At 45.1% G+C, this 24730-nt stretch overlaps 1 protein-coding gene and 1 pseudogene across 1 annotated transcript in view; one reads left to right on the plus strand and one right to left on the minus strand.

The window, feature by feature from the left end:
• Positions 1-9541, minus strand: part of LOC123517445 (vitellogenin-like) — a 10573-nt gene extending 1032 nt beyond the window's left edge. The window contains exons 1-15 of the mRNA XM_045277497.1: positions 9387-9541; positions 8815-9054; positions 8537-8727; positions 7336-8430; positions 7084-7231; positions 5237-6982; positions 4893-5129; positions 4378-4535; positions 3551-4137; positions 3044-3416; positions 2123-2797; positions 1516-2043; positions 844-1210; positions 264-541; positions 1-147 (exon numbers count right to left, since the gene is read on the minus strand). The exon at positions 1-147 is cut by the window's left edge and continues 1032 nt beyond it. Of these exons, the coding sequence (XP_045133432.1) occupies positions 1-147; positions 264-541; positions 844-1210; positions 1516-2043; positions 2123-2797; positions 3044-3416; positions 3551-4137; positions 4378-4535; positions 4893-5129; positions 5237-6982; positions 7084-7231; positions 7336-8430; positions 8537-8727; positions 8815-9054; positions 9387-9441 (6825 nt within the window). The 5' untranslated portion in view covers positions 9442-9541. The remainder of the gene's footprint in view (positions 148-263; positions 542-843; positions 1211-1515; positions 2044-2122; positions 2798-3043; positions 3417-3550; positions 4138-4377; positions 4536-4892; positions 5130-5236; positions 6983-7083; positions 7232-7335; positions 8431-8536; positions 8728-8814; positions 9055-9386) is intronic.
• Positions 9542-14078: 4537 nt separating this feature from the next.
• LOC123517446 lies at positions 14079-24551 on the plus strand (annotated as a pseudogene).
• The last annotated feature ends 179 nt before the right edge of the window (positions 24552-24730 follow it).

The following is a 24730-nucleotide window of genomic DNA, read 5'->3' on the forward strand; positions in this document are numbered from 1 at the left end:
GTTCACAACTTGAGAGAGGGAGTAGATAGGACGGTACAGTGGAATTTGAATCCCGACGTGGTATACACCAGGTTCTGGGGCGATGATGATAACGCTCTGCATCAATTGGCTCTCCAACCATTCCAACGTCTGCCTCAGTGTGTTATCCTGTCACAAAAAGCAAAGAGTAAGCTCATGCAAACCACAAAACCTTACTGAAAAGTGATATAGAAAAGGCTACTAATAAAGTATTCATATGGAGAGAGTAATGTGATGTTTCTTACCTGACTTAAGTCAGCAATCTTCCGAATAACCCTGCTGAGTGTCGGCGAGGCCAACACTTTGTGCTTCGTCATGAGCAGGTCATGGCGGAGGGTGTATATGACCTTAGCAACAACGTCTACAGTAACCTGGTACTGTTGTGGGTACGTCTCCTTGATGGGCTGGATTATCTCAGTCTGAAGTAAGCGGTAGATGGCAGATCTTTCCACCTCCTCTATCAAGCGACGCACTATTTCAGGCTCCTCACCGGTCTGCATCCACTGATCCACCTGTTTCACAGCTGGCAAAGTCAAATCATTGCATGAAACATTGATTGTCTGGAATGCATAATGATAGATAGACACTCGATAGATAGATACATAAAGAGATAGATAAAGTGACTGATTCTTTCACTCATCATGCAACTGATTGATTGACAAATGTAATGAATTGATTGATAGATGGATTAAGTGAGGAAGTCTGACCTCAAAGATCAACCATTCCACTTAGCCACACACACACACACACACACACACACACACACACACACACACACACACACACACACACACACACACACACACACACACACACTGACTGTACCTTCACTGATCTTGTTGATAGCAGGTTTGAAGTGTTGCTTTAGTTGCTCTACTATAGAGACTGCCCACTCCCTTTGCAATTGTGCCATGCTTTGCAATGACTGGAAAATGGACTTTTTGATGAAGGTGGCTGTTGGCCCGTGTAGAATTTCCACCAAAGCGTTCCACTCGTACAAAATGTCATTGTAGATCAAGTCTCTATAAATCTCCACAATCTCTTGCTTAATCTCCTGCATCAACTGACGGATTTTAGGAGTCGGGAATGGGACGCCTGCCTGACTAGCCTGTCGCTCTATCTCGGCGTACACGCGATCCGTCCACGACAAAACCTCCTCCGTAATTCGGTACACGTCATTCAACACCAAATCCTGCAAAGAAAAAGATTCTAGTGAGATTATGAATAGCCATAATAATGGATCGCTTCAGAAGAGAGAGAGAGAGAGAGAGAGAGAGAGAGAGAGAGAGAGAGAGAGAGAGAGAGAGAGAGAGAGAGAGAGAGAGAGAGAGAGAGAGAGAGAGAGAGAGAGAGAGAGAGAGAGAGAGAGAGAGAGAGAGAGAGAGAGAGAGAGAGAGAGAGAGAGAGAGAGAGAGAGAGAGAGAGAGAGAGAGAGAGAGAGAGAGAGAGAGAGAGAGAGAGAGAGAGAGAGAGAGAGAGAGAAGCAACATGCCTTACCTTCAATGCTGCCATTTCGTTCTCTCTGTACTCATAGTCGATCTTAATGTGACGTGGAGTTGCAAGATGAATATCGACGAGGGAGATGTATTTATCCCAGGTTTGGGATCTGTCGCTCTCGGAAAGGCTTATTTGAGCTTTGTAAGGCAACTGAAGGCCAAGAGCAGCTTTGTAGATGTTTTCGGAATTCTGCTTCTTCATGACCACTTCGAGGAACACAGGTTTGCACACAGTCGAATTGACAGCGAAGTCCCCAAGAAGTGAGGTACGTGCATTAGCTAGCAGCGCGAAGCCATCACAGTGAGGCCCGTAGCGTGGTTCTATTACGCCGGACACGTCCATCGTGGGACGACCCTCACTTGCCAGGTGGAAGGTCACAGCTGCGTAATTCTTCGAAATACGGTCATACTTGGCATAGACCTTGAGTGATTCTGGTGAAGAGGGAGTCTCGTGGAAGGTGAAATTAAAGGCCGCGGTGTGAGCTGCCCAGGAGACCTCCATCATCACTCTAGGCTTCACCTGCAGCACCTGCAAAAGGGAACACATTACAGACACTGCACCGTGGTGAAATGACTGTCATTATCGCCAATAGTTTGGTCTCACTCACCCTAGAAGAAAGATTAGCCTCGATGGCGATGGTATTGTTTGCTCGCAGGACGGAGGTTAAGGAACCAGTGATTTTGTCAGCTGCATCAGGGAAGACATCCAACTCGAAAGATCCTTGTTGACCACTACCGCTCCTTGTATACTCTATCACTGCTGTCATGTCCCTTGACAACATCGGATGGCTCATTTTGCCCTGCAGTTTGGAGTTGCCTCCCCACAAGCTGTCGATGTACTCGCCAGACACTTCATACTTGGCCTCGCTCTCAGTTCTGTTCGGATAGAACTTGATGCCCACCTTAGAAGGAGAGTAGGTGGCCTCGGCTTCCACGGTGCGGGACGGCTGTTCAATTATTAAGGAGTGGATGCCAGTGGAAGAATTTGTGTAGCGATAACTGTAGGCGTTTCTCTTCCGATAGGCAGAGGTGACCAATGGTGAGCTTCCTCGCAAACCAACAATGGTGCTCACTGATTTCAGTACGTTGTGGATGGCTGTGAGATCGATAGCATTCTTTAAGTGTTTAACTCCACCCTCTGGATAGGTCTCCAGCTGCCACAGGAATAGCGTCTCAGGACCGCTGACTTCGCTTTGAAGCTTTGTGACGTAAGAATAGTCCTTGTTCTCCAATGAGAAGATAATCTTCAATGGGGGTTGCATACTCGGCGTCGAGGCTTCCATCTGGAATTAAAAAGTGATTTGATGTTCTTTCATTGGTAGAACATTAAAAAAGAATTAAAGTAACTAAACTGTTTGTCTGTGACTTAATACCAAGGTCTTTAAACAACAAGAGAGAGAGAGAGAGAGAGAGAGAGAGAGAGAGAGAGAGAGAGAGAGAGAGAGAGAGAGAGAGAGAGAGAGAGAGAGAGAGAGAGAGAGAGAGAGAGAGAGAGAGAGAGAGAGAGAGAGAGAGAGAGAAGAGCTCACCATGAGATAAATGATGTGCTGCTCGGGTGAGATGTGGTGCTTGACATGCAGTACAAACTGTGACTGCTTATTTTGCGGAGCAATGAATGTGATTCTGGTCTGGACCTCGAAGCAGAGTGGGCCGTCGAGGAGCTGCCACTGGACACTTGATGTCAGGTGGTAGTTATTGTCGTGAACACTCTTGAAAGTGAGGTCAACATTGGCGGTGTTGCTCCCCTGTTTCTGAACACCGACCTCAAGCATCCATTTCTTCTGCTCGGGTGTCTGTACCTCCATGTGTATGCTGTTTCTCTCTCCGTACCGCTGCAGCAGGAATGGCACCACTACTTTCATGTTAGAGTGGTAAGCTTGATTCAAAAGCATGAGTTTTGTGCTGAAAGTTTCAATAGAATACCACATTAGTTATATGATTTGTATCCCAATGTATCAAATGAAGAAATTATTTATTTGTTTTTCAAGTCAATATCAGTGACAAATAAAGTGTTTCAACAAGAGAACATTACTCACTGTAGAGTTGCTTCAGCGGGCCTTCCGCTCTCAGGCACGATGACGACATCCAGGGCAATCTTTTGTGATGCTTCCTTGTCGGCATTCCAGAGCACCATCATCTGGCCCTGTTTTTGGGTCCAGTTGATATCCAGGAAAGCCTTGATCCTACGTGGGGAAGGAGACTTCGGCAGCAGGAGGGTGTTTGTGGTGATGTGAATAATATTTTCGGTGATGGAGATCTCAGTGGTTCCGTCAAACAAAATGGGTACATTTAGCTCGGCCTCTAGCGAGGAGCCTTGAGGGGATGGGGTCTTAAGGTTGCACTTTAGAGCCAAGAGCACTTCTTCTTCCTTCTTTATCTCCAGGAGCACAATTTGCTTGCCTTCTTCGTATTCAAAGGAAGAGACGAACTGATAGAAGTTGTTGATCTTAATGTTGGCTCCTACTTTGGTAAGTGTTGGTGAATTGATATAGGTGACAGGTCCGTGCAGCTGCACCAGTGTTTGTTGTCCATGCATGATAATTGCCTCGGCATCGTAGTCCTGTCCCTGTTGTACAAAGCTGGCAGCCACTTTGATGGGCGCCATGTACTCTGGCATCTGGATCTGTCGATAGATAGACATATGGTTATAATGGAACATACAAAATTTTTGATTAGTGATCAAATAGCAAATGTGCTACACATACTGTCATCAGGGATTACCTTCGATATGAACGTTCTAGTTATGATATCTGTATCAAGAAAAATATGCTATAAAAGTAAACACCATCCAATCATTTGCCACAGCGAGTTTCTTTGACGAAATACACCATCTCTATCTTATGGAGATGAACACAAGACACACCCAGAAAAGGAACTTGATCTCCTGTGAATCCTTCTCAGCGGCGATCTCAAGCAGCTTCACGTTGTCCGTTGAACGTGTCAGTTGCAGACTGATCGCTCTCCTTCTCTCCTGGTACGCAATCCTCTGTTGCATCTTGTATTCTGTTTGTCCAATCTTGGCTGAAAAACAGTTATTACTACCGTTAGACATAATAACTCATTTTTAATGTTCATTCATTGTGCTGAATATGAACTCTAAGGAATAGTTGTTATAAGTGTATGTATGTATGTAAATAGACGGACACTGCTCTGCATTGAATGTAACATTTGTTTCTCTCAAAATTTATTCTTATACCTTTCACCTCAGTATTGGTACTAATATTTGTGTTGAGCCAAGGAACTCTGATGCAAGTGTAAAGATGATAAGATTGTCCAAAAGAACCTAAGGCACACTGTGATTCAGTTTTGTCCTCAGCAAAAGTAAAAAATTATAAACTATTGGAAAATCCTCTACAATACATTATTTGGTCTACTAACCGTCAACAGTGAGTTGTTCTATGAAATTCACTGCAGGTGTTCCTTGAAGGCGGAGGTCAGCTTTGATGTCAATCATCATCTCCCTATCGTGGAACAGTTGGAGACTTGACTGACTTGATTCTCCTGAGTTGCGGAAGAAGGATCTCATCATCCAACCGTTGATACCAGCTGTGAGTTCAAAGTGTTGCAGCCACAGTGGGATGGGCACATCATTGTAGTACTTGAAGAATACAACGGCTAGAAAAGATGCTTTTGTTAAAATATCTAAAAGAAAAAAGATTACTTGGTTGATTTGATAAGACAACATTTTTTCATTACAGTGGTAGAATGTATGCTTTTCTTACCATCAAAACTGAAGGGAAAGTATTGACTTAGGATGTTTTTGGTCTCGCCCTTAATTTCCATCAGCATATTAGGCAACATGTGCTCCAGTTTTAGCATTCCAGTGAAGATTTTGGACTGCTCAGAAATGCTACCGGAGGGGCTCCAATATATATCCATGTCGTATCTGATGCCATTCTGATTAGGCGTTACCTTTATCTCTACTATGAATCCTTTTAAAAATTCCATGCCACTTGTCGTGAGGGACACTTCAGTTTCGAAGGTCTTCAGCTCGGGCCTGTTAACGAGGCCAATCTTGATCTTGCCATGGGTAAGGGATGACATGAGCTTGACCTCAGCAAGATAAGATTCACCGTGTTTCTTAAGGTTAACCTCCACATTGGACTCTTTGGGTGAAGACGAGCCCACTGCAGAGACTTTGGCTGCATACATTTTGTCTTGCGTGTCTGTGTGTGCATTGACGGCTATCTTGTATCCAGTGATGGTGGATTCTGTTTTGTTGAGTGACAGTATGACCAGAGCTGGGGATCCCAGTGGTAGTGCGTTAGCTCGGAAGATGTCCGGTACGTTGACGTCATAGCACATCTTGATACCGAACACTGACTCGAGTGCAGTGAAGCATGAATTATGGCGGATTCTGATGTCCTGCATGGAAGGTGGCAAAATCTTGATTTCCGGCTGGTTTCTTGTTTGTTTCTTGAGGTAAGTCTCGCTTTGAACGCGAATTATTTCCATCTTCTTGGGAAGGTCCACCTCAATCTGTACCTCTTGGCTACTCTGGCCGCCTACCTTGATGGCGACACCATTGTTGCTCGAGACAGTGGTGTTCATCTTGAGCCCACTCTTGGAAATGTAGGCATCATAGCCAATGAAACCATGTGTCTCCACAGAGAATGATGGTAGGATCTTGAATAAACTACCGCTGCTTCCTTGGCCAGAGAAAAGTCCATTTAGATTGGTTTGCATCTTGATTCCAGCTACAGCCACGGTCTCCAATTTCATCTTCAGCGGTGTGCCCTGAATAGTTGGTAGGGAGTAATCCACTCCCAGCTGAGCTGCCTTCACCATGTCTAGATCCATGTTTTTCAAACTACTGAGCATTCGTTTCAGGTACCGGACAGAGGCTTCCACTAAGTGCTGAATGTTGATGTCCTGCAGATTATCAGACAGAGAGGCATAGTTGATCTCTTGACCCAAAAAGCGTGCAAAGAAGTCTGCCTGGAACTTTCCATAGTGAGGCCCATAGAGCTTGCTGATGATACTCTCTAGAGCTGCATAGTCTACTGACCTCCTCTCTCTGATAGCGACCTCTAGCTCTTGTTTAATTGTACTCCAATTTTTTTGGATAAAGGAGACTAGATCATTGAACATCTTGCTGTAACTGGACGTCTTGAGGTAGCTTGCAGGTCCCAAAAGCTGAGCAAGGATTGGTTCCAGACCCTCAAGACGAGCTCCAATCTCTCCTAAGTTCATGGGAATACCGGTTCCATCAAGAGCTGCAGTCAAGTTAACGCCCAGGGAACGAGGGATCATGGAGCCAGGTGCGTAGATCAGGTTGGACTCCACCTCAGCACCGACACCGAGGGATTCGGAGAAGTAAGACAGGTCCAGGTTTTGTGAATACTTTCTGATGTCAGCCTCAAAATCTTGGGGTAGGACGATATTTGTCATCATGTAGCGAAGACTCTGTTTTTCTGGAGCATCCGACTTTTGCAAGTTTATAAGGTGACTCAAGATGAACCCACGAACTAGAAAAAAAAAATTGTTACTATTGGTTCAGATAGTCACTTAACACTCAATAAATCATTTAAAAAAAGACAAGAGAGAAAACGAAAAAAAAAAATATTACCTTGGGTGTTTTCCTCGTAGGAGATCTTGGTGACAATTTCCTGCAGGTCCTCATAGTTGGCGCAGCGAACTGCCGCTAGATAAGCTGCAATGCGAACCTCTGTGTTCTCCTCTGGACGGAGGGCATAGTGAACAAGCTTCTGTGTCACCTGTTGGCAAAGATTGAAAGACAAGGTATCATAGTCAGGATCATTGATATTTGTTTGGCCTTTTCCATGTTAACATCAGTCACATGAAGCAAAAAGGCACTTACCGGACGTTGACACTTGGTCAGCCTGAAGGCTTGTGCAGCGGCTACACGCGTGCTGACTTTTTTGTTTTCGTTCTCCATATAGAGAATGACTTTCTCGGCCACCTCTGGTGTCATGACACCCATGTTGCCAAGGCTCTTGAGGGCGGACAGAGCCTGTTTCTGGGTGTCCTCGCTGCTAGAAGAAAGATCTTCTTCAATCTTCTGTTTGAGAGCCTGTGCCAGGTTTCTCACAGGAGTTTCATTATAGCAGTGTGGTTTGTGGCGACAGTATGTGTTCACCATGGAAGCGGCTGCCAGCTTCGCAGAGCCCAGGTCAGCACTGGACTTAAAAAGAGGCTCTAGTGCTCGAATGGCTTTCATATCAGGGCGAGGCACGAGGTAGAAAGCGGTAGAATAAAGGGCAGCAAGAGTTCCTGTGGTTCTTCCCTCCACCAGCTCTTTGACCATCACAGGAACCGACTCAGGTTCATGAACAAAGGCAATCGCGTCCATAAACAGACTCTCGAGCTTGGTATGTTGTGGACATATCTGTTTGTTGCGCACCTTTGTGTAGATATCATTGAAACCTTGCTCAGGGATGCGACGCATCAGGTGCACGGCCTTCTCCAACTGTACAGCAGTATCAGCTTCAACTCCATCTCTGGTGATCTCGCAGAGATATCTCAGCGTTTGCTCCAGCTCTGGCACCAGGGTGGGATCCTTCTTTGCAGGCTCATAGTCATAACGGAGACTCCTGGGCACTAGCTCGTCCTGACCAATGCGGGAGATGGTATCTGGAGCAGAAACGTCGCTCGAGGTGAGTTTCAGTGTTGACTCTTGCTTGGCTTCCACATACTTGTAGATGCCATACGATGGCCTTATGACCTTCTTGTCCTCACACACGACTGAAGAGATGATGCCGCTGTCAATCTCTTGCCTGCAAATCGATCGTGACTCCTGGATGGGCAAGGGTCCCTTCAGATATGGCAGGTTAATCTCATCTGGGGTAGGATAATGTTCCTTGCATAAGCGATGGTTCTTCTCCTTCTTGACCAGCACTCTGGCACCTTCACCTTGTACCTCGTAGTAGGTCGGGCAGGTTCCCAGCACGTCTGTCTGTTATCATAGGCGGGAAACTTTAGCATCTTGGCCTTCACAAATGAAGCTTATTTACCTTTTAATATGTGATCAACTAGACGAATGCATCCACAATTGTTATTACCTCTGTAAAATTGAGTCCAGAATTGCTGATGGAGAGAGACGGCAGGCTTATCTGCAGAGCCGAAACGACACCCTTCTTCATGTTGATTGCCCAGGTATCGTCATCGGGATGACTGCATACGCGCTGCACTCGTCCGTCGGTCATCGCCACCACCAGCGGGTACCTCTCCAACTTATCGGAGCCAGGCAATCCTAGAACAATGCAGGATGTAATTATGAGAAGTCTGTTGGCCGCAGGAGAGTGAAATGAGGCCATTGGATTCCGTGGTTTGAACTTACCTGTCTTGCCATCCACCTTAGTGCCTTTGAAGGAGATGGCTACGTCGCACGGACCGAGAACAGTCAACAGCATTTGTTTTTCCCATTGGGTCTCCACGAGGCCGCCATCCACGCCTTTCAGCTGCACAATTGACTTTCCTGAGTAGGTGTATGAGTAAGTCTTGCCTGGGATGAAGGACAGTTTGGCAGCAGCCAACGGGCACTCCGTGGAACAGAGTTGGGTGGTGCCTCCATACGGTGCTGTGGAAGGACACTGATGTTACGGATGATGGGGATGGCTGTCGAGATGATTATGAAGACAGTTTTTCATGAGGTATGATTTCCATACGTCTCTATGAAGCACACATGGAACGATGAGGTCAATTGTGTATGTTCTTTGGCCGACAATTATGAAGTGACACGTTTCATTTTAATCTTGTGTGAACTATCATATCGTTTACGAATATTCAGAAATATGACTAAGAATATTCGTCACAGTTTGTAAACTGAAAGAAAAGGCTAACTTGATATTCTTACTTATGGTCCATTATGAATGAGTTGCATAAAGTACATCAAAATGAAAAGTTTTATACCTGCAACAGCAGCAGCCGTCAGGGCCAGTAGCAGAAGGACTGTGTGCGTAGTCATGATGGCTCCGCACTCACCACTGGTGTCTTGGTCCTGGTCTTTACTCCTTATATACCTCGCCGACGATCGCGACGGACACCATCATTGCCTAAAAGTCCCTACGTAGCTTTAACCTTTATCAGGCGGACGATATGGTTCATGAGACTCTTTTTTCTTTTTCTTTTTATACGTCTTGCTGTCTGTTACCAAGGTCAAAGCTGCTCGTCAGTGTTCTCTTTTCCTTCGAATAATGGTGTAGTCTAAGTGACACTTTGTCATTAGTCAGTCTGATCATTCGAAAGCTTCTAGGTATGTATCCTGATTTCCAAATAGAACGTGACCAAAAAAAAATCTTTATAAAATGAGAGAGAGAGAGAGAGAGAGAGAGAGAGAGAGAGAGAGAGAGAGAGAGAGAGAGAGAGAGAGAGAGATGCAATGGAATAACAAAAGAAACATTTACACACACACACACACACACACACACACACACACCACACACTTTTATGCGTCCTTTGTGTGTTCTGTAGGGGACATGTATTTCATGAAGGGATTATTGTCTCTTGTATGTGTACGCCTATGCTGTGTCACTGTGTCTGGCTCGAGGTGTGTCTGTGGCTCATTGCTTAAGTGTCTGTGTCATTCTCCTTTACAAAGGTCTGTTAGTGGCACTAGACATATTGCAGCAATGTTCCATTTTCTACATAATTTTTATGAAAATTATTTCTATAAGATTTTGTTTATTTTCTTTATTTTCAAGATAGAAATCCACATGGAGTTTTTTTTACAATCTATAAGATGTGAGAAATAAATTTTAGTGGAAGAGTTATATGCATTTCATCATATGTATGTGCTCACCATGGAAGCGGCTGCAAGCCTCGCCGAACTCAAGTCAGCACTGGACTTAGAAAGAGGCTCTAGTGCTCGAGTGGCTTTCACATCAGGGTGAGGGACGAGGTAGAAAGTGGTAGAATAAAGGGTATTTTGACGTGGAGACGTAGAGAGTATTTTGACGTGGTAAGTAATTGCTTTACCCCCCAAAAAAATCAATCTTCAGGCCAAGTTTCACCTGATATACAGTTTACTTATCCTTCATTTAAATGGACATGTATATGTACATTTCTACGTCTATACATGCACATGTATATTCACATATGTACATGACCTTATTCAGTCATACTTTTGTCCCAAAGAGAGCTTCTCACCTCTTACCCAAGTCCACCAAAGCTGGAAAACACTATTATCTCATTTGTATGTATGCTTTACCGTCTAAATCCTCGTGACACAGTATGCCGTAACTATTGCGAGTCTATTAATGTCATATAAATGGTAGGAAGCCTCGAGACATGGACAGAAGACGGAAAATAGGGGGCGTAACTCCGGCGTTCCCATGTATTTTCAATGGGCAATGTTTAGGGTGCAAGGGGTAGAGGGACAGCAGCGGACCAATAGCGCGTTGCGCTTCACTTTTGTGACGTCATGCCGCCTTCTGTTATAAAACTTCCTTGCTTGATATCTATTTCAGTTCTACGTATGAAATCTCAATAATAAATAAATAAATAAATAAGTGAAAAACATAAGATATGTAATATGCCTGCGTCTGTTCTTCGTTTTATGTCTCCATGTCTGGTATATATATATATATATATATATATATATATATATATATATATATATATATATATATATATATATATATATATATATATATATATATATATATATATATATATATATATATATATTTATTTATTTATTTATTTATTTATTTATTTATTTAGAGAGAGAGAGAGAGAGAGAGAGAGAGAGAGAGAGAGAGAGAGAGAGAGAGAGAGAGAGAGAGAGAGAGAGAGATTTGCGTCCTCTTGAACTGTACACCTGTGGCGGCGCAAGCATTCCATAAACTGATTATTGAATGTTATCAGTCCCTGTGTGTGCTGGCTCATTGTCTGTGTCTGGTTCTATATCTAGTGTATCTTACTGCCTATGTCTTCAATTAGTGTGTATGTATGGCTTACTATCTGTTTCCTTCATCATGTCTGGCTCAATGTCTTTTTTTTATTATTATTTCACGAACTGTGTCTTGCTTGTTGATTGTGTCTACTTCATTGTATTTGTCTTGCTCACCGTCTATGGCATTTTTATTGTATCTCTTTATTTCTCGGTCTGCATCTGTGTGTCTGTGTCTAAATAATTACAAATGTCCGGTTTAATATGTGTTTAGTCCATGTATGTGTCTGGCTTACTGTAAGTTGCTGACACACTGTCTGCGCCTAAATTTTTGTATGTTTCTGCTTCACTGTTACTGTCCCTCTGTTCGTGACTGACTCCACGTATCTATCTTGGTCGCTGTCTGTCTTTATCTCACTGTTTGAGACTCATACTGGTCTTGATTATTTCATTGCCTGCGTCTGTTCTTCACTGTCACTTATTATCTGTGTGTCATGGTCTGTGTCACTGTCTGTGTGTCAGAGTCTGTCTCACTGTCTGTGTGTCAGAGTCTGTCTCACTGTCTGTGTGTTAGAGTCTGTCTCGCTGTCTGTGTGTCAGTGTCTGTCTCACTTTCTGTGTGTCAGTTCCTGTCTCACTGTCTGTGTGTCAGGGTCTGTGTCACTGTCAGTGTGTCAGAGTCTGTCTCACTGTCTGTGTGTTAGTTCCTGTCTCACTGTCTGTGTGTAAGTGTCTGTCTCACTGTCTGTGTGTCAGTTCCTGTCTCACTGTCTGTGTGTCAGTGTCTGTCTCACTGTCTGTGTGTCAGAGTCTGTCTCACTGTCTGTGTGTCAGTTTCTGTCTCACTGTCTGTGTGTCAGAGTCTGTCTCACTGTCTGTGTGTAAGTGTCTGTCTCACTGTCTGTGTGTCAGAGTCTGTCTCACTGTCTGTATGTCAGAGTCTGTCTCACTGTCTGTATGTCAGAGCCTGTCTCACTGTCTGTGTGTCGGGGTCTGTGTCACTGTCAGTGTGTCAGGGTCTGTCTCACTGTCTGTGTGTCAGTTCCTGTCTCACTGTCTGTGTGTAAGTGTCTGTCTCACTGTCTGTGTGTCAGTTCCTGTCTGACTTTCTGTGTGTCAGAGTCTATCTCACTGTCTGTATGTCAGAGTCTGTTTCACTGTCTGTGTGTCAGTGTCTGTCTCACTGTCTGTTTGTAAGTGTCTGTCTCACTGTCTGTGTGTCAGTTCCTGTTTCACTGTCTGTGTGTCAGAGTCTGTCTCACTGTCTGTGTGTCAGTTCCTGTCTCACTGTCTGTGTGTCAGTGTCTGTTTCACTGTCTGTGTGTCAGAGTCTGTCTCACTGTCTGTGTGTCAGTTCTTGTCCCACTGTCTGTGTGTCAGTGTCTGTCTCACTGTCTGTATGTCAGAGTCTGTCTCACTGTCTGTGTGTCAGTTCCTGTCTCACTGTCTGTGTGTCAGTGTCTGTCTCACTGTCTGTGTGTCAATGTCTATGTCACTGTGTGTTAGTTCCTATCTCACTGTCTGTGTGTCAGTGTCTGTCTCACTGTCTGTGTGTCAGTGTCTGTTTCATTGTCTGTGTGTCAGTTCCTGTTTCACTGTTTGTGCGTCAGTTCCTGTTTTACTGTGTGTGTCAGTTCCTGTTTCACTGTCTGTGGGTCAGTTCCTATTTCACTGTCTATGTGTCAGTGTCTTTCTCACTCTCTGTGTGTCAGTTCCTGTTTCATTGTCTGTGTGTCAGTTCCTATTTCACTGTCTATGTGTCAGTTTCTGTTTCACTGTCTGTGTGTCAGTGTCTGGTTTATTGCCAGTGTCTGCCTCAAAGCGTCTGTATCGACTTTTTTTTTTTATCTAATTTGTGGTTTGATTTATTTATTTATAGTAGCGTACACAGACACACACACACACACACACACTCTCTCTCTCTCTCTCTCTCTCTCTCTCTCTCTCTCTTTCTACTACCACTACCACGGTCGTCTGCTGGTCACCCAGCCAGTCTTTCCCATTACAGAGCGAGCTCAAAGCTCATAGACCGATCTTCGGGTAGGACTGGGACCACATCACACTCCACACACCGGGAAAGCGAGGCCACCACAACCCCTCGAGTTACATCCCGTACCTATTTACTGCTAGGTGAACAGGGATTACACAATAAGAGGCTTGCCCATTTGCCTCGCTACGCCGGAACACGAACCCGGCCCTCTCGATTGTGAGTCGAGCGTGCTAACCACTACACTACTCTGTGTGTGTGTGTGTGTGTGTGTGTGTGTGTGTGTTTCACTGTTTGATCTGCTGCAGTCTCTGACGAGACAGCCAGACGTTACCCTACGGAACGAGCTCAGAGCTCATTATTTCCGATCTTCGGATAGGCCTGAGACCAGGCACACACCACACACCGGGACAACAAGGTCACAACTCCTCGATTTACATCCCGTACCTACTCACTGCTAGGTGAACAGGGGCTACACGTGAAAGGAGACACACCCAAATATCTCCAACCGGCCGGGGAATCGAACCCCGGTCCTCTGGCTTGTGAAGCCAGCGCTCTAACCACTGAGCTACCGTGTGTGTGTGTGTGTGTGTGTGTGTGTGTGTGTGTGTGTGTGTGTTTCGTCCTTGGTAACACAGAGTTATACGTAAAAGAAAAGAAAAAGGAAATAGAAAAAAGAGCCTCATGAACCATATCGTCCGCCTGATAAAGGTTGAAGCTACGTAGGGACTTTTGGGCAATGATGGTGTCCGTCGCGATCGTCGGCGAGGTATATAAGGAGTAAAGACCAGGACCAAGACACCAGTGGTGAGTGCGGAGCCATCATGACTACGCACACAGTCCTTCTGCTACTGGCCCTGACGGCTGCTGCTGTTGCAGGTATAAAACTTTTCATTTTGATGTACTTTATGCAACTCATTCATAATGGACCATAAGTAAGAATATCAAGTTAGCCTTTTCTTTCAGTTTACAAACTGTGACGAATATTCTTAGTCATATTTCTGAATATTCGTAAACGATATGATTGTTCACACAAGATTAAAATGAAACGTGTCACTTCATAATTGTCGGCCAAAGAACATACACACTTGACCTCATCGTTCCATGTGTGCTTCATAGAGACGTATGGAAATCATACCTCATGAAAAACTGTCTTCATAATCATCTCGACAGCCATCCCCATCATCCGTAACATCAGTGTCCTTCCACAGCACCGTATGGAGGCACCACCCAACTCTGTTCCACGGAGTGCCCGTTGGCTGCTGCCAAACTGTCCTTCATCCCAGGCAAGACTTACTCATACACCTACTCAGGAAAGTCAATTGTGCAGCTGAAAGGCGTGGATGGCGGCCTCGTGGAGACCCAATGGGAAAAACAAATGCTGTTGACTGTTCTCGGTCCGTGCGACGTAGCCATCTCCTTCAAAGGCACTAAGGTGGATGGCAAGACAGGTAAGTTCAAACCACGGAATCCAATGGCCTCATTTCACTCTCCTGCGGCCAACAGACTTCTCATAATTACATCCTGCATTGTTCTAGGATTGCCTGGCTCCGATAAGTTGGAGAGGTACCCGCTGGTGGTGGCGATGACCGACGGACGAGTGCAGCGCGTATGCAGTCATCCCGATGACGATACCTGGGCAATCAACATGAAGAAGGGTGTCGTTTCGGCTCTGCAGATAAGCCTGCCGTCTCTCTCCATCAGCAATTCTGGACTCAATTTTACAGAGGTAATAACAATTGTGGATGCATTCGTCTAGTTGATCACATATTAAAAGGTAAATAAGCTTCATTTGTGAAGGCCAAGATGCTAAAGTTTCCCGCCTATGATAACAGACAGACGTGCTGGGAACCTGCCCGACCTACTACGAGGTACAAGGTGAAGGTGCCAGAGTGCTGGTCAAGAAGGAGAAGAACCATCGCTTATGCAAGGAACATTATCCTACCCCAGATGAGATTAACCTGCCATATCTGAAGGGACCCTTGCCCATCCAGGAGTCACGATCGATTTGCAGGCAAGAGATTGACAGCGGCATCATCTCTTCAGTCGTGTGTGAGGACAAGAAGGTCATAAGGCCATCGTATGGCATCTACAAGTATGTGGAAGCCAAACAAGAGTCAACACTGAAACTCACCTCGAGCGACGTTTCTGCTCCAGATACCATCTCCCGCATTGGTCAGGACGAGCTAGTGCCCAGGAGTCTCCGTTATGACTATGAGCCTGCAAAGAAGGATCCCACCCTGGTGCCAGAGCTGGAGCAAACGCTGAGATATCTCTGCGAGATCACCAGAGATGGAGTTGAAGCTGATACTGCTGCACAGTTGGAGAAGGCCGTGAACCTGATGCGTCGCATCCCTGAGCAAAGTTTCAATGATATCTACACAAAGGTGCGCAACAAACAGATATGTCCACAACATACCAAGCTCGAGAGTCTGTTTATGGATGCGATTGCCTTTGTTCATGAACCTGAGTCAGTTCCTGTGATGGTCAAAGAGCTGGTGGAGGGAAGAACCACCGGGACTCTTGCTGCCCTTTATTCTACCGCTTTCTACCTCGTGCCTCGCCCTGATGTGAAAGCCATTCAAGCACTAGAGCCTCTTTTTAAGTCCAGTGCTGACCTGAGCTCTGCGAAGCTGGCAGCCGCTTCCATGGTGAACACATACTGTCGCCACAAACCACACTGCTATAATGAAACTCCTGTGAGAAACCTGGCACAGGCTCTCAAACAGAAGATTGAGGAAGATCTTTCTTCTAGCAGCGAGGACACCCAGAAACAGGCTCTGTCCGCCCTCAAGAGCCTTGGCAACATGGGTGTCATGACACCAGAGGTGGCCGAGAAAGTCATTCTCTATATGGAGAACGAAAACAAAAAAGTCAGCACGCGTGTAGCCGCTGCACAAGCCTTCAGGCTGACCAAGTGTCAACGTCCGGTAAGTGCCTTTTTGCTTCATGTGACTGATGTTAATATGGAAAAGGCCAAACAAATATCAATGATCCTGACTATGATACCTTGTCTTTCAATCTTTGCCAATAGGTGACACAGAAGCTTGTTCACTATGCCCTCCGTCCAGAGGAAAACACAGAGGTTCGCATTGCAGCTTATCTAGCGGCAGTTCGCTGCGCCAACTATGAGGACCTGCAGGAAATTGTCACCAAGATCTCCTACGAGGAAAACACCCAAGGTAATATATTTTTTTTCGTTATCTCTCTTGTCTTTTTTTAAATGATTTATTGAGTGTTAAGTGACTATCTGAACCAATAGTAACAATTTTTTTTTTCTAGTTCGTGGGTTCATCTTGAGTCACCTTATAAACTTGCAAAAGTCGGATGCTCCAGAAAAACAGAGTCTTCGCTACATGATGACAAATATCGTCCTACCCCAAGATTTTGAGGCTGACATCAGAAAGTATTCACAAAACCTGGACCTGTCTTACTTCTCCGAATCCCTCGGTGTCGGTGCTGAGGTGGAGTCCAACCTGATCTACGCACCTGGCTCCATGATCCCTCGTTCCCTGGGCGTTAACTTGACTGCAGCTCTTGATGGAACCGGTATTCCCATGAACTTAGGAGAGATTGGAGCTCGTCTTGAGGGTCTGGAACCAATCCTTGCTCAGCTTTTGGGACCTGCAAGCTACCTCAAGACGTCCAGTTACAGCAAGATGTTCAATGATCTAGTCTCCTTTATCCAAAAAAATTGGAGTACAATTAAACAAGAGCTAGAGGTCGCTATCAGAGAGAGGAGGTCAGTAGACTATGCAGCTCTAGAGAGTATCATCAGCAAGCTCTATGGGCCTCACTATGGAAAGTTCCAGGCAGACTTCTTTGCACGCTTTTTGGGTCAAGAGATCAACTATGCCTCTCTGTCTGATAATCTGCAGGACATCAACATTCAGCACTTAGTGGAAGCCTCTGTCCGGTACCTGAAACGAATGCTCAGTAGTTTGAAAACATGGATCTAGACATGGTGAAGGCAGCTCAGCTGGGAGTGGATTACTCCCTACCAACTATTCAGGGCACACCGCTGAAGATGAAATTGGAGACCGTGGCTGTAGCTGGAATCAAGATGCAAACCAATCTAAATGGACTTTTCTCTGGCCAAGGAAGCAGCGGTAGTTTATTCAAGATCCTACCATCATTCTCTGTGGAGACACATGGTTTCATTGGCTATGATGCCTACATTTCCAAGAGTGGGCTCAAGATGAACACCACTGTCTCGAGCAACAATGGTGTCGCCATCAAGGTAGGCGGCCAGAGTAGCCAAGAGGTACAGATTGAGGTGGACCTTCCCAAGAAGATGGAAATAATTCGCGTTCAAAGCGAGACTTACCTCAAGAAACAAACAAGAAACCAGCCGGAAATCAAGATTTTGCCACCTTCCATGCAGGACATCAGAATCCGCCATAATTCATGCTTCACTGCACTCGAGTCAGTGTTCGGTATCAAGATGTGCTATGACGTCAACGTACCGGACATCTTCCGAGCTAACGCACTACCACTGGGATCCCCAGCTCTGGTCATACTGTCACTCAACAAAACAGAATCCACCATCACTGGATACAAGATAGCCGTCAATGCACACACAGACACGCAAGACAAAAAGTATGCAGCCAAAGTCTCTGCAGTGGGCTCGTCTTCACCCAAAGAGTCCAATGTGGAGGTTAACCTTAAGAAACACGGTGAATCTTATCTTGCTGAGGTCAAGCTCATGTCATCCCTTACCCATGGCAAGATCAAGATTGGCCTCGTTAACAGGCCCGAGCTGAAGACCTTCGAAACTGAAGTGTCCCTCACGACAAGTGGCATGGAATTTTTACAAGGATTCATAGTAGAGACAAAGATAACGCCTATTCAGAATGGCATCAGATACGACATGGATATATATTGTAGTCCCTCCGGTAGCATTTCTGAGCAGTCCAAAATCTTCACTGGAATGCTAAAACTGGAGCACATGTTGCCTAATATGCTGATGGAAATTAAGGGCGAGACCAAAAACATCCTAAGTCAATACTTTCCCTTCAGTTTTGATGGTAAGAAAAGCATACATTCTACCACTGTAATGAAAAATGTTGTCTTATCAAATCAACCAAGTAATCTTTTTCTTTTAGATATTTTAACAAAAGCATCTTTTATTTTCTAGCCGTTGTATTCTTCAAGTACTACAATGATGTGCCCATCCCACTGTGGCTGCAACACTTTGAACTCACAGCTGGTATCAACGGTTGGATGATGAGATCCTTCTTCCGCAACTCAGGAGAATCAAGTCAGTCAAGTCTCCAACTGTTCCACGATAGGGAGATGATGATTGACATCAAAGCTGACCTCCGCCTTCAAGGAACACCTGCAGTGAATTTCATAGAACAACTCACTGTTGACGGTTAGTAGACCAAATAATGTATTGTAGAGGATTTTCCAATAGTTTATAATTTTTTACTTTTGCTGAGGACAAAACTGAATCACAGTGTGCCTTAGGTTCTTTTGGACAATCTTATCATCTTTACACTTGCATCAGAGTTCCTTGGCTCAATACAAATATTAGTACCAATACTGAGGTGAAAGGTATAAGAATAAATTTTGAGAGAAACAAATGTTACATTCAATGCAGAGCAGTGTCCGTCTATTTACATACATACATACACTTATAACAACTATTCCTTAGAGTTCATATTCAGCACAATGAATGAACATTAAAAATGAGTTATTATGTCTAACGGTAGTAATAACTGTTTTTCAGCCAAGATTGGACAAACAGAATACAAGATGCAACAGAGGATTGCGTACCAGGAGAGAAGGAGAGCGATCAGTCTGCAACTGACACGTTCAACGGACAACGTGAAGCTGCTTGAGATCGCCGCTGAGAAGGATTCACAGGAGATCAAGTTCCTTTTCTGGGTGTGTCTTGTGTTCATCTCCATAAGATAGAGATGGTGTATTTCGTCAAAGAAACTCGCTGTGGCAAATGATTGGATGGTGTTTACTTTTATAGCATATTTTCTTGATACAGATATCATAACTAGAACGTTCATATCGAAGGTAATCCCTGATGACAGTATGTGTAGCACATTTGCTATTTGATCACTAATCAAAAATTTTGTATGTTCCATTATAACCATATGTCTATCTATCGACAGATCCAGATGCCAGAGTACATGGCGCCCATCAAAGTGGCTGCCAGCTTTGTACAACAGGGACAGGACTACGATGCCGAGGCAATTATCATGCATGGACAACAAACACTGGTGCAGCTGCACGGACCTGTCACCTATATCAATTCACCAACACTTACCAAAGTAGGAGCCAACATTAAGATCAACAACTTCTATCAGTTCGTCTCTTCCTTTGAATACGAAGAAGGCAAGCAAATTGTGCTCCTGGAGATAAAGAAGGAAGAAGAAGTGCTCTTGGCTCTAAAGTGCAACCTTAAGACCCCATCCCCTCAAGGCTCCTCGCTAGAGGCCGAGCTAAATGTACCCATTTTGTTTGACGGAACCACTGAGATCTCCATCACCGAAAATATTATTCACATCACCACAAACACCCTCCTGCTGCCGAAGTCTCCTTCCCCACGTAGGATCAAGGCTTTCCTGGATATCAACTGGACCCAAAAACAGGGCCAGATGATGGTGCTCTGGAATGCCGACAAGGAAGCATCACAAAAGATTGCCCTGGATGTCGTCATCGTGCCTGAGAGCGGAAGGCCCGCTGAAGCAACTCTACAGTGAGTAATGTTCTCTTGTTGAAACACTTTATTTGTCACTGATATTGACTTGAAAAACAAATAAATAATTTCTTCATTTGATACATTGGGATACAAATCATATAACTAATGTGGTATTCTATTGAAACTTTCAGCACAAAACTCATGCTTTTGAATCAAGCTTACCACTCTAACATGAAAGTAGTGGTGCCATTCCTGCTGCAGCGGTACGGAGAGAGAAACAGCATACACATGGAGGTACAGACACCCGAGCAGAAGAAATGGATGCTTGAGGTCGGTGTTCAGAAACAGGGGAGCAACACCGCCAATGTTGACCTCACTTTCAAGAGTGTTCACGACAATAACTACCACCTGACATCAAGTGTCCAGTGGCAGCTCCTCGACGGCCCACTCTGCTTCGAGGTCCAGACCAGAATCACATTCATTGCTCCGCAAAATAAGCAGTCACAGTTTGTACTGCATGTCAAGCACCACATCTCACCCGAGCAGCACATCATTTATCTCATGGTGAGCTCTTCAGAGATTCTCTCTCTCTCTCTCTCTCTCTCTCTCTCTCTCTCTCTCTCTCTCTCTCTCTCTCTCTCTCTCTCTCTCTCTCTCTCTCTCTCTCTCTCTCTCTCTCTCTCTCTCTCTCTCTCTCTCTCTCTCTCTCTCTCTCTCTCTCTCTCTCTCTCTCTCTCTCTCTTCTAACTTGTTGTTTAAAGACCTTGGTATTAAGTCACAGACAAACAGTTTAGTTACTTTAATTCTTTTTTAATGTTCTACCAATGAAAGAACATCAAATCACTTTTTAATTCCAGATGGAAGCCTCGACGCCGAGTATGCAACCCCCATTGAAGATTATCTTCTCATTGGAGAACAAGGACTATTCTTACGTCACAAAGCTTCAAAGCGAAGTCAGCGGTCCTGAGACGCTATTCCTGTGGCAGCTGGAGACCTATCCAGAGGGTGGAGTTAAACACTTAAAGAATGCTATCGATCTCACAGCCATCCACAACGTACTGAAATCAGTGAGCACCATTGTTGGTTTGCGAGGAAGCTCACCATTGGTCACCTCTGCCTATCGGAAGAGAAACGCCTACAGTTATCGCTACACAAATTCTTCCACTGGCATCCACTCCTTAATAATTGAACAGCCGTCCCGCACCGTGGAAGCCGAGGCCACCTACTCTCCTTCTAAGGTGGGCATCAAGTTCTATCCGAACAGAACTGAGAGCGAGGCCAAGTATGAAGTGTCTGGCGAGTACATCGACAGCTTGTGGGAGGCAACTCCAAACTGCAGGGCAAAATGAGCCATCCGATGTTGTCAAGGGACATGACAGCAGTGATAGAGTATACAAGGAGCGGTAGTGGTCAACAAGGATCTTTCGAGTTGGATGTCTTCCCTGATGCAGCTGACAAAATCACTGGTTCCTTAACCTCCGTCCTGCGAGCAAACAATACCATCGCCATCGAGGCTAATCTTTCTTCTAGGGTGAGTGAGACCAAACTATTGGCGATAATGACAGTCATTTCACCACGGTGCAGTGTCTGTAATGTGTTCCCTTTTGCAGGTGCTGCAGGTGAAGCCTAGAGTGATGATGGAGGTCTCCTGGGCAGCTCACACCGCGGCCTTTAATTTCACCTTCCACGAGACTCCCTCTTCACCAGAATCACTCAAGGTCTATGCCAAGTATGACCGTATTTCGAAGAATTACGCAGCTGTGACCTTCCACCTGGCAAGTGAGGGTCGTCCCACGATGGACGTGTCCGGCGTAATAGAACCACGCTACGGGCCTCACTGTGATGGCTTCGCGCTGCTAGCTAATGCACGTACCTCACTTCTTGGGGACTTCGCTGTCAATTCGACTGTGTGCAAACCTGTGTTCCTCGAAGTGGTCATGAAGAAGCAGAATTCCGAAAACATCTACAAAGCTGCTCTTGGCCTTCAGTTGCCTTACAAAGCTCAAATAAGCCTTTCCGAGAGCGACAGATCCCAAACCTGGGATAAATACATCTCCCTCGTCGATATTCATCTTGCAACTCCACGTCACATTAAGATCGACTATGAGTACAGAGAGAACGAAATGGCAGCATTGAAGGTAAGGCATGTTGCTCTCTCTCTCTCTCTCTCTCTCTCTCTCTCTCTCTCTCTCTCTCTCTCTCTCTCTCTCTCTCTCTCTCTCTCTCTCTCTCTCTCTCTCTCTCTCTCTCTCTCTTTTCTGAAGCGATCCATTATTATGGCTATTCATAATCTCACTAGAATCTTTTTCTTTGCAGGATTTGGTGTTGAATGACGTGTACCGAATTACGGAGGAGGTTTTGTCGTGGACGGATCGCGTGTACGCCGAGATAGAGCGACAGGCTAGTCAGGCAGGCGTCCCATTCCCGACTCCTAAAATCCGTCAGTTGATGCAGGAGATTAAGCAAGAGATTGTGGAGATTTATAGAGACTTGATCTACAATGACATTTTGTACGAGTGGAACGCTTTGGTGGAAATTCTACACGGGTCAACAACCACCTTCAAAAAGTCCATTTTCCAGTCATTGCAAAGCATGGCACAATTGCAAAGGGAGTGGGCAGTCTCTATAGTAGAGCAACTAAAACAACACTTCAAACCTGCTATCAACAAGATCAGTGAAGGTACAGTCAGTGTGTGTGTGTGTGTGTGTGTGTGTGTGTGTGTGTGTGTGTGTGTGTGTGTGTGTGTGTGTGTGTGGCTAAGTGAATGGTTGATCTTTGAGGTCAGACTTCCTCACTTAATCCATCTATCAATCAATTCATTACATTTGTCAATCAATCAGTTGCATGATGAGTGAAAGAATCAGTCACTTTATCTATCTCTTTATGTATCTATCTATCGAGTGTCTATCTATCATTATGCATTCCAGACAATCAATGTTTCATGCAATGATTTGACTTTGCCAGCTGTGAAACAGGTGGATCAGTGGATGCAGACCGGTGAGGAGCCTGAAATAGTGCGTCGCTTGATAGAGGAGGTGGAAAGATCTGCCATCTACCGCTTACTTCAGACTGAGATAATCCAGCCCATCAAGGAGACGTACCCACAACAGTACCAGGTTACTGTAGACGTTGTTGCTAAGGTCATATACACCCTCCGCCATGACCTGCTCATGACGAAGCACAAAGTGTTGGCCTCGCCGACACTCAGCAGGGTTATTCGGAAGATTGCTGACTTAAGTCAGGTAAGAAACATCACATTACTCTCTCCATATGAATACTTTATTAGTAGCCTTTTCTATATCACTTTTCAGTAAGGTTTTGTGGTTTGCATGAGCTTACTCTTTGCTTTTTGTGACAGGATAACACACTGAGGCAGACGTTGGAATGGTTGGAGAGCCAATTGATGCAGAGCGTTATCATCATCGCCCCAGAACCTGGTGTATACCACGTCGGGATTCAAATTCCACTGTACCGTCCTATCTACTCCCTCTCTCAAGTTGTGAACATGACGATGCAGATGCAGTCCCCTCTTACTCTCACGGAGAAGATGCTCCTGTCAGCTGAGGCCTTTAATCCGATCTCAGTGAGGAAGATTTTGGAGACCTATAATCGTTGGGTGCCTAGGAACCTGTCCGCATTGCCACTGTCCTTAAACCAATCTGCCCTGGTGGTGGGAGACACTGAGATTCTTACATTTGACGGTGTTCTCCTCCGCATGCCTCGCTCATCCTGTAAGGTGCTACTTGCTTCCGTGCCTGATGTGGTATCCATCTACATGTCCCACCCTCAGCCCTCACAGGGACCAGAGGTCATTCTGCAGGCTGGATCCACCAAGGCCATCATCAAGCCTAACATGGAAGTGGATGTCAATGGTCAACAGGTGCACGGGAGGCAGACTGTTGGTGATTTAGTAATAGAAGTCAATCCACACCGTGTGACAGTCGTCTCCCCAATGCTGGGTGTTCAGTTGATGAAGGAGCAGCGTGTGGTGATGGTGAACGCATCTACGTGGGTCTTTAACCACACCAGGGGTCTCTTGGGACTGTATGACCATGAGCGAGCCAACGACAGAATGATGAGCAATGGCAGGAACGCCTCTAGCCTGCACGATCTAGTGAACTCTTGGCAAGAGAATCCCAACTGTCCCACACCATCCATCACTCCAGTCGACCCCATGCATGTTCCAGTGAAGGAAAGCGTGCTGTGTGACTTTCTGTTCTTCCAGATGAGGCCCTGCATGCCTGTGGTGAGCCCCAAACCCTTTATGCAGAGCTGCCGCATTTATTCTCGTCCCTTTGAAGTAATTCGCTCCTACCAGACCTTCTGCCGAACGCAAGGTGTCATGTTTCCGCTCTCTGTTTTCTAAGGACACGGCCTAGAGAATGACTACTCATAGGAAAGTGTTTTTTATTTTATTTTTTCATAATGTAAGAAAGCAAAGCGTGTCTTAGAATTGAGACATGCACATAAAAGGAAAAAAAAAATAAAAGAAATAAAAGAAATAGATATATCAATGAATTAATAAATGCTGCATTTTACCTTTTGTTTGATCACTTACCTAAGTATCACCTAAACACAAGACAATAGGGGAATAATAAAGACGGGTTCACACATGTCAATATGCGACTGAAACTACAAGTCGCTAGAAGTATCGACTCAGCCTTTCTAGTCGAAACACGTTCACACATAGCGACTGAGAAGTATCAGCTGCACGGTT

Source organism: Portunus trituberculatus, chromosome 42 (genome assembly GCF_017591435.1).
Source record: "Portunus trituberculatus isolate SZX2019 chromosome 42, ASM1759143v1, whole genome shotgun sequence".
Taxonomy (NCBI): domain Eukaryota; kingdom Metazoa; phylum Arthropoda; class Malacostraca; order Decapoda; family Portunidae; genus Portunus; species Portunus trituberculatus.